The sequence below is a fragment of the Ciconia boyciana genome, chromosome 2 (assembly GCF_034638445.1).
Source record: "Ciconia boyciana chromosome 2, ASM3463844v1, whole genome shotgun sequence".
NCBI classification, from domain to species: Eukaryota; Metazoa; Chordata; class Aves; order Ciconiiformes; family Ciconiidae; genus Ciconia; species Ciconia boyciana.
Window position 1 is genome coordinate 103,080,066 of NC_132935.1, and position 13,532 is coordinate 103,093,597.

Here is a 13,532-nt window from a genome sequence, read left to right on the forward strand (position 1 = left end):
TATGTCTTCCTTTTAATACTGGGAACCCACAGAACAAAGGTGCTCCAAAGGCAACATTCACTAGAGTCTAAGCGTTCAACTTACAAACTCTGAATAGATGAGCAAGAGGCTATTCAGCAGTGGCAGCTGAGAGGTCTAAAAATGGATGAAGAGGCCATGTTGACAGCACACTTTGTCACTGCTACTTAAATGCACCCAAGGCTCCGTAATTGCTCACGGGAGTTGCCCTAGACACCAGTGGAGTGGAGTTTTGTACTTTGACCTCCACATGAGATGAGAATAAAATGGCTTGATGAAGGTGATAACCAAAGGAGAGAAGGAGGGACTGTCTTAGAGACTTCCAAGACAGCAAGGCTGAGAACACACAAACTGAGGCAATCCTTGCACAAACCAGTACTTACAGTGAGATTCATCACAACCTTCCCTTCAGCTTCTTCTTCCAAGCTCCTTTTTGAGTCCTCTTCAGCCTCCTCCTGTGAAGGAGGAGGAGGAGCTGCCTAGTCAACACTCCATGGTAATGATGATCCATTGCCTTGGAGAGAGATCTCTTGTAGCTCATCTCTTCCTGTTGACTTCTACCACTATCCCAGCTGGCAGGTTGCAGTTTGGCAGAAGGTGCCAAGAATGTCCCAAACCAGACTTGTTCTACCAGGAAGCAAAGGGCTTAGCTCTCCATATCCCTCAGCACATCAGGAGTGCAGAACAACACACATCTGTGCTTCTCTGCTTCTTGTGGCCCTTCTAACCCTTTGTCAGAGTACACAGGGAAGCGGGAAACCCCGCAGGAGAAAGGAAATACTCTAACATACACGCAGCTTTTACCACCACTACAGAGGACATAGTGGTTAAACATGTCCTTTTCAAAACAGAAACTTCTGTTCTGCAGCTGGAAGTCTGACAAGCTTCCTTACAGCTTTGAAATTAAAGCAAAACTTTTTTTTCCAGGATGGGGAGGCCATGTTCTCCCCTACTAAGGGCTAGGCTTCTCCCCCATGTTGCTGCATGATATCTGACAACTATATATAGCGGGAACCTGACTGAAAAGTTTCTGAGAGGGAGGAATGTTCTGAAGAGTGACACAAAAATAACAGTATGGCTAGAAAAGACTATTCTGAAACTCCAAAAACTCTCAGGTATTTCTACCAAGTATAAAAGTTAACCCATTTTTAAAAGGCTCTTAATCTCTGCTTTTTACTTTCCTATATTTTCTTGAGTTATAGTTTCCCATTAATGATGGACTCGGCCAGAGTTTTGCCTCAGAAGTAACTGGCTAAGGGGTCTGGAGTTTGCAGTGTTACTGTAGGTCTACAGGCTTAAAGTGGGCTGATGTTACATTTGGATAAAGAACGAGCTCATAACTAACAACAGGTTGGAAGCCTGACAGTAGTAAAGCCATCCCTGCCCACTGCCCAACCTGCAGGTACCCCTCAGATCTCCGGCTATGTTGAAACATTACCTGCTTTAGCAGCAGTAGCAGGTGGTGTGAATTGCTCCATGGACTCAGATGGCACAGTATTAGTGGGAAGTAGCATGATCCCACCTTCAGTGACATTCTCTGGGGCCACTGTGGGAGTTTGGGTTTTCTCTGACACACCTGGGGAGAAATCCAGTTTGTCTGAAGAAGAGGAAGGCGTAGCAGCCTGAAAAATGAATTATAGGGAAAGAGTTGTCATAAGTGAGCCATTTTTCACATCTCTAGATTTAGACGTATGCTGTTTTTTAAATAGCATGTAGGGTGAAGCCTACTGATTTATGTTACTAGGAGGTTTTATTCATATACAGAATACCTATCAAAGGAGGACTGCTTTTTTTCCATCAGGCTTTGTAAGAAATATAATCATTTTCCAGTTTTCAGATGTGGAACAGTGTAGGCTATGGTCTTCAAAATGAGGTAACCTGGAACACAACTAAGGCTATCTGTTCTCAAAGTAATAGAGAACAGTAGGACAGGTCTAAATATAGTCATAAACCTTTAAAAGCCAATGACAGAAAGTCTGTGTGGTATTAATGTCTTCGTGCTGTACACACACTAAGCTAGTGTACACACACACTAACACAACAGAATCCTTGCCTCTTACTACATCTGCTCAGACCAGAACTTGCTCATGCCTTCTTATGTCCTTGTCACTAATAAAATGCCCTAAATCTCTCTACTTCAGTCACCAAGCAGTAGTGTTCTTCTCACTGCCCCACTCTGTTAGTAAATCAGAACTGCAGCAAAGGACATGGCAAGTTTTGCAGGAATAACTCAGCACTGTGTTAGCTTTGCCCATCACCTTGCCCCTCTCTCTCAGGCCTCATCACCTTTCTGTGACACATTAGTCTCAATGGGCCAACAGTTTTTCCTTACCTCCTCAGGACTTATTTCTGACCTAACATCTAGAGAAAAGCATTTTGCCAATTATGGTTACTGTGGGTGGCACATGAAGACATAACATGCTGCTATTATTTGTACATAATCTATTAATTGAAGAATAGGATTATGAAGGTTGGAAAAATGCATACTTGTATCACAGAATGGCTGAGGTGGGAAGGGACCTCTGGAGATAGCCTAGTCCAACCCCACTCCTCAAAGCAGGGTCAGCTACAGTAGGCTGCTCAGAACCATGTCCAGTCAGGTTTTGAATACTTCCAAGGACAGAGAATCCACAACCTCTCTGGAAAACCTGTTCCAGTGTTTGACCACCCTCACAGGAAAAAAGAAAAAGATGTTTTTTAGTGTTTAAATAGAATTCCTTGTATTTCAATTTGTATCCATTGCCTCTTGTCCTGTCACTGGACAGCACTGAAAAGAGCCTGGCTCCATCTTCTTCACTCCTGTCATAGTTATTTATACACATTGGTAAGATCCCCCGAACCCTCTCTGCTCAAGGCTGAACAGTCCCAGCTCTCAGCTTCTCTTCCTATTTCAGGTGCTCCGCTTTCACTCTGCAGTCTGTTACCTCCCTAGGAAATCAGAGCAGCTCTGCCTTGGATGTGGACAGGACAAAAAGCTCCCTGTGCAGCTGGGAATGTGAAAGCGATGCCAGGGACTGTTGCCTCCCAGCCTGCAAGGAAACAGAGAGCATGGAAGTCATCTGCAACTCCACCTCTGCCTTCAACAAGGACAGAGAGAAAAGATGCTTGTGCAGCTGGGTCAGTGACAGCAGTGTTAGGGGCTGTGGCTGCCTACCCTGTGAGGATGCCAAGGACCACACCAAGAGCTGCACCTCCAGATGGGTCCATAACACAGACATGCAAGCACCTTTGTGGCCACACCTCCAGCTCTGCTCAATGTGCAGAGAGTAACAAGATCTCTCTGAGCTGTTGGGACACTGACAGCAGGATCAGGGACTGCAGCCCCCTTAAGGTAATGCCTTCAGCATGCCAACCCTAGACTCTCATCAGGAATCTCTCCCTGGACAGCGTTATCACGCACAGGGAGAGCCTCAAGCCCGTCCTGCCTCATACCTTGACAAAAGGTCTTTCCTCCAGACAGGTCTCCTTTACATACTCACTCCATCCCACATCTTCCAAAAAGACCTTCTTTACCACACTTTGGCAAACCAAAGTGTTTCTTTGCCTTCCAAATTTGAGGGAAATCTACTTTTCTGAGCTTTCTCTGGCTTTCCTCCTCTCCTGGCCCTTTGCCAATCCATCAGCTGAGAAGCAGCCATCCTGGCTTTGCAGGACAGATGGGGACAAAGTCACCTTAAATGTACCTTTCCTGGGACACTCTCTTCTGCAACGGCACCAAACATCTCTTCAGTCAGCAAGCCTACGCAAGGCTCTGCAGTCAAAAAAGGTGCCCTGTGGCACTGTCATGTCTGAAGTGATGTCACAGCTGAAAAGACAGCTTAAACTAAGAATGTCACCAGGCAGCAGATAATTGGGGCAGGGGCAGTATCAGAATTTGAGCTCTCAGGAAGAAACTATTACTAAGAGATATGCTGAAGCAGATGTGGAGGGCAAGATTAACCTAAATTCCAGCCCGGGAACTGAAAGGAAAATGAAAGAAAAGAAGGACTCTGGGAGTGAGTAGGGCAGGCAGTTCTGTTGATATGGGCTTTGTGGGTTTTTTCCTTTGCTTTTACCCAGCTGTACAGCCACTACTGCTTGTTACAAAACAAACACACCAACTGTGAGGGCCCATGTCCTTCAGTTCTCGGGTTATGACTCGAGTGCAAATCTCTTGAGAATTCCAACAGAAAACAAGAACACCCCCATAATCCAAAAGGAAAAAAATAGTCATGCAGTTCCCTGGGGAACCTCAAAGTTACTGTGCAAGCAACAGCATCATGCCAAAGGGGATCCTTCCCTGCTTCTGGTTGCTGGCTGACCCCACAGATTGGGTGCTTTCTTTCTCCCCGTGAATGGGAAGGACAAGCCCAACCATGTTTCCTTGCTCCATCCTGATCCTCTGTGCAACCCACCTTTCCCCCTCAAGGAAGCATCTTCCTCAAGTACTCCTAAAGACAACTGATCAGGACTCTGGTGAGTCAAGGGCTGGTACTGTTGTGTTTTATATGACTGCTTCCCCAGCAGTGTTTCCTCCATGTCCCTCTGCACATTTGACTACTACATAGCTGCAAAACCATTTGCTCTCATTTATCTGGAAAAGCTTATGGAGGGCAGCTCTGTCAGCAGTGAAACTCTGCTCTTTCAGTGGTCTGCTGCTCCCTCCTTCTCTGCATTCAGTTATCTGTCTAATGATTTCAAGTAAGTATGACCTCTACTAATTGTGTCATTGGGAAGCTGCAAAAGAGCAAATCATCATACTGTATGACAAGACGTGCAGAATTCAAGAAAGAAATAAACTTTTTTGACAGGTAAAACTAAATATCAAAACATCTTTCAGGGGTCTTATAAATCCCCTAGGGATCAAGTCAATGCATTTTTTAACCAAACAGGACTGTTCAGCATTCGTGGGCCTCAAAACTGAAACTAAGCCAAAATAAGACATTAACATCTCTGATATTCCACTTCATTCTAACTCTTAAATATCAATTCTGAAGGCATACCAATCAGACATTAAAAGGCTCTTCATCACATATATTTTGTCAGCCATCTTAAACTTTCTTAGGTGGAGCTTTATGCATTTTGACTGCACCATTATTCCGGCAAATGCAATAAACTCAAGAATCAAGTCAGGCGTAACCTATTGAATAAATGTTTGAAACATTGCATTATCAACATAGCAGTAGCTGGAATCTGACTAAGACCTGAAAAACCTCACCTTGCTTAACAGATCAGCAGTTAACTGGAACTTTTAAAAAGACAATTAATACTTCACAGGTATCTCACTTCAAGGATGGGCAGCACTGCAGATTTCTGTTTTGGGCAGCTTGACAGCATTTACTCAGTACAGATTTCTAAATGTATTCATGTTATTGAGCTGCTAGAGGGTGACAGTCCATAAGATCACTCTGAACTCTGATGTAAACCCAAAAGCCAGGTTACTCAGTTAACTGACAAACCCCTTATGCTCTATCCCAAGTCACATACAGAAACCTCCTACACCTGACTGCATTTATAACAAGGATGCTCCTGGGGCACAGACTCGAGAGGCCTGTGTTTGGTTGGTCTCACAGTTTAAAATCTGTCTCCAGGTCCTTGCTCAAAGAACACAGCACCTGAGTACACTGCATCCTGCTGACTACTGTGAAGGGAGGGAACCGCATTTTTGCCACCCTGCTCTGTCTTACTTGTCAAAACAGCTTTGTCTGGAAGCTGTAGAAGGGAGCGCCTTGGCATGGACCTAGGAACAGAGCTATAGAATTTCTATGGCAGAATTAAGTGGAGGATAGGAAAATATTGTATAACACGCAATAAACAGAGGGCATTTAATTAAAGTTATTAGCAATAATGGTTTTAAGACCTTCACATTTTCATAACCTATATAAACAGATTGCAGTTTGAGAGGTAGTCTGGATTATATACCAGTGAGAAAACTATTTGGAGACATCTTGGCATTTTTAATCCAGTATAAAAACTTAAGATTTCCTTAATAACAAAATTTGGTTTCCAAGAAACATTTTTTCAGAAGGAAACACAAATATGTACCTGAACAATTCATATGAGATTTGATTAAAATGTCTGCTTGCTGGAGAAAGAGACACATAAGAAGGAAATCCTGTCACCAGAATTTATCATAGGCAGCATCTTTTTCACTAGAGTCACGAGTGCAGTTCCCCAACCAGAAAAACTGGAAGCCAAGCCGGAATTTTGTGTTAGGCATAACCGACAGGGTTTGGATGGCAGGGGACTGGCTGCAGGGGTCACCCCTGTGGTCCCAGACCATTTGACAATGGATGGAAACAAGCCACAATGCGCCAACACTGCAACTACTCAGACATAGTTAAGAAAGGGCAATAGCCACTGGGGGCAGGGGACACAGGAGGAGGTAGGGGGGATGCACAACAGGAGACATGAGAGGGAACATGTGGAAGGGGACATTATTGGGCACAGGGCTGGAGACACCCTCTTGGAAGGTGGCAGTTCATGCCACCTCCCAGGGGACTGAGGCCTACAGAGAAGCCCACACCAGCACAGAAGAAACAAGTAAGAAAGAAGGAACAGTGGCAGAAAAGAGAAAGAAGGAACAAGTGGTGAAAAGGAAACTGCCATGCACTGACCCCAACCTCCTGTGCCACCTGTCACCTCACCAAAGGGACTGAGCAAAATGCACAGTGAAAAGAAGGGGAGTGGAGACTAGGAAGGGGAGAGGACATGCGTCTGGACTGAAGTTGAACCTGGGGAAGGCCAGGGAAAGGTGTTTGCCAAAACCACTCATCATCTTCATTTTTCTTTGGATGTCTAAATTCAAAGGATTCCCACTTGGGAAACAAGGCTGCACAGGCTTTGGCAGCTTCTCAAAACCTTCTGCTTCTCCTGATGCTTAACCTTTCTCTACATTAATAGAGAGCCTTTAGAGTCATTTCACAATACATTTCATGAACGGCTTTCAATGCTATGCCATCAACCCTCTACAGCTCTGCTAAAAGAGCACTGCCAGATTACCTTCTACCTACAGTTGTCTTATCACCTCTTCAACATCACTACCAGCTGGGGCTAAAGACTGACCCAGTTTTGGAGCTTTGTCCCTTCTGCACTGAAAGAAGCAAGCTCATTCCTCAGCATTTCCACGGGAATTTCAATAGCTGTGCTAGCATAATGTTAGCATAATGTAAAGACCACACAGGAATGCCTCCTCCATGTCCCAGTGAGAAAGAGGTTTCTCTCCATTTCACTTTACAATAAACTCCCATCTACACAGGCAGTGCATAAACAGAAAGCAAAATCTTTCTAATCTGGCTGGGGTGGCAAAATCAAAGTAGAGATTTACAAAGTAGGCTTGGCCATATACATCGTTACCACTGCAAGGTGTGAAACCTCAACTTTCATAAAGCTGTATTCACATGATCCCTTAGAGATGGGGAACGGATTTGCTCAGCTCTGTTTGCCACACACTTTAGGTCAAGTCAAGGTTGTATAGCTTCTCTAAGTCACAAGTCATAAGCAGTTCAGTCAGCAGAGATCCTGACAATTGGCTAAAGCTTAGCACAGTGCTAATGTGGCTTCTATTTGCCAGGAAAATACAATGGAGGCAAGCTTCAAGTCTTACTGCACACCCAAAGTGCACAAACATGGTGGTGCATAGAGCTACTGCAGGTTGTTTCCATGGCTTAATTTCCAGCACACGGCACAGGCAGTAACTAGAAGGTGCTTGTTAGTTTCCCCTAGTAGATGGAAGGAAAAATGGGAGATGAGCTTAGTACAGCAGTGGTTGGGTTTCCTTAATTTTAACTTTGTAAGAACAGCTCAGCTATCACCCTTTGTTAGAACTAACTGCAACTCTAATGCATGACAGAACATCACTTCAAGTTTTATCAGCAGGGACAGTATACTTTGGTATCATACTTTTCATGTGTACATTTATACCTACTTTTTGCATACTAATAGAAAAAACAAGTAGTATCTACCCCTCTCACCTAAACTCCCATGTTAATTTATGCTCATTTCATGGTCTGCATGGTAGATACTTTTTAAAACAAGTCTTCTGTTGTCAACTCTGCTTGCAGAAGCAGTACCCACTTTTCAACTTGCAACAGCACTTTATCTGTTACAAATGTTCTTCCATAGACATGGAGACAAGTTCTAATCTCTTCTCACTCATGCCACCACATTCCAGACAATCTTGGTCAATCATAAAAGTCACAGGCTATCTTAAGCCTGGAGGAGGTGATCCTTCAAAAGCAACCTGCTCTTATGGTCCCCACTTATCTCCAGGACAGTCTCCCTTGGGATTCGTCCAAGCAGATCCCACAACAGGCCAAAGGCTCCTCCCCTGAAGCCCATGGCTGTGACCCTGCTTTTTGACATATTCCTGCCCCTCTCACGAGCCTGAACTTCACTACCTCTGGCCACATCCCTGACCAAGCCCTCCTTGCCTGCAGGGGTGAGGTCTGGCAGAGCCTCTCTCCTTGTCAGTTCCACAATCACCTCTGACAACTTCTTGAAGTTATCATCAACGCATGCCAGAAACCTCCTGCACTGCTTGTGCCCTGCTCTCTTGCCCTCCCAGTAGGTATTGGGGTGGCTTAGATCCCCATGAGGATGAGGGGCTGTGAATATGAGGCTCCTCCCAGCTGCCTGAAGGCTTCATCTACTTCTTCCTGACCAGGCAGTCTGTGGCAGACATGCACCCTAATGCTGCTCACAACAGCTGGCCTGCCAGCCCCGACCCACATAAACTCTTGACTAGCTCACTGCCATCTCTAGGGAGAGCTCCTAGGTCTCCCCCTAGCACCTGCTGAAAGGGTGTGTCACCCTCCATGATCATGAGCCAGCTAGGGCAAAAGCCCAAAGCACCCTTTGATCAAGAACAGCTGACAGAGCTTGTGAGAAGCTGCTAGAGGTCCCAGCCTCTGCTAGCTGTCCTCTCCCAGCTGCAGCAACCACTCTTGTTCCTCACAGCACCCTCAGAGGCCCCCCAAGAATCCCAGAAATTCTCAGAATATCTAGAAGATCTCAAAGCAGAGCCCAGAAACTACCACACCTCTAGACTGCAATGGTATCCAAGTTAGACTGTATCTTAAGACTTGCTGTTCTCCACACATACTTTTGCCATTTCAGTCATCCCCTCCAAGAACTTCAGTTGTCACAGATTTCATGCAACTTTCTTATTTACATGTATTTTTCTTCCCTACAGTAAAGGCAATAACTTATGATTTTTACAGCAAGAGATAGGTAGTTGCTGGTTACAAAATCTGGTGGAATTTAGAGCAATCCAGCTAACATTGCTTAATTTCCTCTTCCCTCTAGCAGGGGTGCATGTCAAACCCAGTAAATGTTGCCTTTACAGCCTGTTCCAACTTTCCAACTGATCCCACCCTGTTCTTAAGGAACCAGAGCCCCTTCAGTCCCAACTTATCAAAATGGTTGGCATAAACAGAGAACAGGTGCATCTTACTTAAGTATCTAAATTAGGTTTTAAGCATTTAACTTATTTTTGTTATTGCCAGACTCAAGAAAAGGATTCTGAGAACAAAAACACCTTATCCACTTTATCCTGCTGTATATCATGGTCCAAAACTACCACTGTCCCTCCTTATGTACCTTGCCTCTCTCATATGTTTTAAAAGCATTATAAAAGGTATTTACTCAGCACCATTACATCTGTAACACCACTATGAATTAGTAACATGAAACCCATAAAACAAGCTTGATTTTATTGATGAAGGCACTTATGTTTACCAGTCTTGGCCTTTGGATACTAGAGGGTCCACTAGTATTGCTCAGCTAACTTCTAATGAGTCACCAAGGGTCAGAAGGGAAGAATACTGTAACACTATTACAACAGCTCCAAGCCCACTCATCTGTACACTTCCAAGGAAACCTCACAGTGTCCCAAAAGCAGCTCTGCTCCTTATCATCTGATAGAAAAGAGTCCTTTGGTGATTCATCTGCCTCTTTAGACAATCCTCTCCCCTTCAGCCTCTTCTACACTGTAACAGGACTGTAAGTCATTTGAGTGTTAGGGTTACATTACAAAGCAATAATCTAGTTTGATTTGGAAAACAAAACAATTGCAAAGTGGCCTCACCATACTCTGCCTGCTTCCTGAGGGGCAAACATACCTCTTTTTGCAAAGCATCATCAGGTTGTGCAAGAAGTTGAACAGCTGCTTCACTTTCAAGTGTCCTCCTGGGGAATGGTGTGATCTCTGGGAGAGATGACAACCCCTGTATGGAGTGTTCAGTGACAGAGTTCAGTTCAGAGCTGTTTTTATTCAGAAGTCTTTCCACCTTCCCAGCCTCCCCTTTCTTTTCAGCAAAGTCTTCGTGGTTATCTCCATCATCACCCACGGAAGAGTTGAAGCCGTTTTCACCTGCCACCATCAGGCCCCAGTCAGCATAATCCGTGCTCTCCTTCTGCTCATGTTTGATGTTCACCTGAAAGGGGTCCTGCTCCAACTCTTTATAATCATCAGTGTATTCAGGTATCTCCTCAAGGCTGGGATCTTTGCCAAGCAGAGACAGCTCCTTCAGGCTACTCACTTCCTCAGATGGTTCATTCTGGAGTCCCACAGAGTGGACCATGCTTGGGATCACTTGCCCAAATCCTAGCAGCGAGGCTGGCCTCTGAGAAGGCCTCAGCACAAAAGTAAGATAGGACTTCACAGTTTCAATTTTTTTAGGTTCACAATTCTCTTTGTGTTGGCAGTTCACAATGTAACAGCGTCGTTCAAACATCCAGGACAAGTCACAACCAGGGAAGTCACAACATGCTGCGATGCAGTCAGACACTGACATAGCATGAGGAACTCGCATAATTTTAGTCGTTTCTAAGTTGGGAGATATTACTGCACCCGAGTACGTGGCTCCTTCTCTGCACTGCTCACAACTGGAACCTGAAACAACACCACCAACATAAGGCACAACACTACAACCAAGCCATAATATAGTTTACTGTGACCAAAAATGGCTTATCACAGGAGACAAGATAAAGACAGGTGGTACCCTGCTTAAATAAGCTAATTTCCTTTCACTAATGTCACCACTACTTTTTTTTCAGTATGTCCCCTTGCAGTGGTATTTTTACATTGGAGGATTTTTCAGTGCAGGGTTCTTGATATGTTTTGCGAAGTACCCTTGCTACAAATACAAATACATAGAGATGAAAGTGAGTTGCCAATACTTAAAAACAGGAACAGAGCAGGGAACACAAAAAAAAATCATGGGGTACGTCCATTAGCCCCATAGCATAGTGAGCAAAACATGTTTTAAAACAAAACTCAAATAAGATGCTGTAACATGTCATTGTTTCATCTGAGGGAGAAGGCAACAAAAATCTACATAGGAGAAACATTTGCCATCTCACTTGAACTTCATGACGAGTCCCTCACACCAACATAATTGCTGGGCTTAATATAAAAGCTGGATCAAATTCTCAAACTTTTGCTGCTTTACCCACTAGTTCAGGTGAATCCCAGGAGCTTGCTCCAGTAGGGAGCATCCTTCCTTCCTTTGCAGTGAAGTTGTAATCTTTTAGTATGAAATCAGAATTATTTTCATAGCACATCACAGACTGAGTGTGAAGGGTTCAAATCAAGCATGAATCAACATACTGTTTATCTCAGTCAATTTTTAACTTCTTTTCTAGGTGTTTTTTTCCTGGTTATAACTGCCCTTCAGAATTCCTCTATCCAAAACGCAACTTGAAAAATCTGTTCATGCTTCAAAAAACAGTTGAGTAAAACCAGGACATTCTTCATAACACAGTTTTCAACTAGACTTGCTAACTCAACTAATGAAAACAAGATGTCACCACTGTAGAGCTAACACAGTAATGGAAGACAAAGTTGACTCTGCCTGCTTTGCACGTCATTAACAGTTGAGCTCTAGCAGCAGAAACCTCATTATTCACAATAGTATATGGCAGGAGAAAAAGAAAAAGGCAGCTTGACTAGTGGATTCCAGCTGAAATCTGTTGAGCTGATGGGCAGGAAAAATGAAAATCAAGGAGTAGGAATAGGCCAGCAATAGGGGTTACGTCTGACCATGACCTAGAGCCTTGGAGATGCAGAGATTCTCCTATTCATGCAGTGTGTTCAACACTGCACTACAGTTCTCACCACACCTTCTGGCTGAACTGCAGTACACTCCTTCACAATACATGATCCGAATACAGCTACTGAAATACTTGTGGGGCATCATGTTGCCTGGGATGAATGTACAGATTGCAAAGTAGGTTAAGTTCAATGCAAAAACCCAAAACAAAAAAAAATTGCACCACACGCTGAGGGATAGAGAGGACAAGACTTTATGACGGTTTTGCAGAGCTTGCTATTTGGGCTAAGGAAAAACATGAAACAAAATCAAATTTTAAAAAAGATCAATGACTTGCAAATACGTATAGCTGAATAGGAAGCTGACAAAAAGGATAAACAGCTTCAACTACCATTTTTCTGACTACAGTTACTCCTTCACACAGAGCTGGGATGCTGTTTACTCTTTCACTTTACACTTTCAGTGAAAAATCTATGCAGGGGAACATGAATTTAAAACAACCTAACCTGTTCCAACATAGCCCAGACATGAAATATCTTTATCTGTATCCAGGAGATGCTCAGGATTTGTGCATTTTTTTTCTTTCACACTGCATATAAATATTTCCTCTACATTCCCTTTCATCTCCAAGAACATAAGACCCTGACAGAGACTCTGAATTGTCATCACAAGTCTTTACTTTGTCTGTGCAACTTAGGACAGGACACCCAGCACAGCTCTGGGTTAAAATGAAGTATAGGAGTCAGGCAGCCCATTTAACCATTCTGTCCTTTTTCAACCCATATCAATTTAGGTAACCCTGTAAGTCAGCAGGGAGATGAGAAACAGGCCTTTAATAAAGTAAAACAGAAACATGACTCTGTGTGAATGTGCAGTATTAGGTTGGCAACAACTCATTACAATTAATACTTTAGGAACAGCACTATTAAGGTGGGTCAAAAAACTCCTTTGAGGGCTGTTTTCATCCCCCTTCCCTTCTTTACCTGAAGGAGAAAGTGACCAACCTGTTACAAGAAATTTGGAAGTTTCATTATTTATTTGGTCAGACAAGAATGACCAACAATTCTTGTCTTAGAGACAGACTTACACAATTGGAATAATCCAAAGCTCTAACCTGAGGCCAGACTTCAAGTCCTTACTCAGCCTGATGTCAAACAAAGCTTCAAATCTCACTCTGCCACTTTCAGTTTCATACATCAGCTATCACACTGCAGTCAACCTCACACAAAATTAATGGTGTTTCATTAGTCATAGAGAGAAACAAGTCCAGCAAATTCCTAAGATAATGCATGACTTCAAACCTACATCTACTAAGCATGCATCCTAGCCACAGACCTTAGCTACCTCCTTTCTCAAATGTCAGAAGGCCTTGTTTTCATCCCAGTTAGGAATGGAAAAAGCAGAAGAGCAGAAGAGCTCAGATTCAGACCTTGCACCAAGAAAAGTCACATTTGACCAGAATCACCTCCCATTACCTTCTTG

General features: G+C 43.7%; 1 protein-coding gene across 6 annotated transcripts in view; it reads right to left on the reverse strand.

Annotated features, from left to right (window-relative positions):
• The window catches only part of KIAA0319 (KIAA0319 ortholog), a 63,215-nt gene that overhangs the window by 27,745 nt on the left and 21,938 nt on the right, over positions 1–13,532 (reverse strand). For all 6 annotated transcript variants that reach the window (XR_012041067.1, XM_072853384.1, XM_072853381.1 and 3 more), the window contains 2 exons: positions 10,119–10,891; positions 1,457–1,640 (listed from right to left, as the gene is read on the reverse strand). Coding sequence is in view for 5 of the 6 variants with exons in the window: in XM_072853381.1 (XP_072709482.1) it covers positions 1,457–1,640; positions 10,119–10,891 (957 nt within the window). In the remaining variant the exon portion in view is untranslated. The remainder of the gene's footprint in view (positions 1–1,456; positions 1,641–10,118; positions 10,892–13,532) is intronic.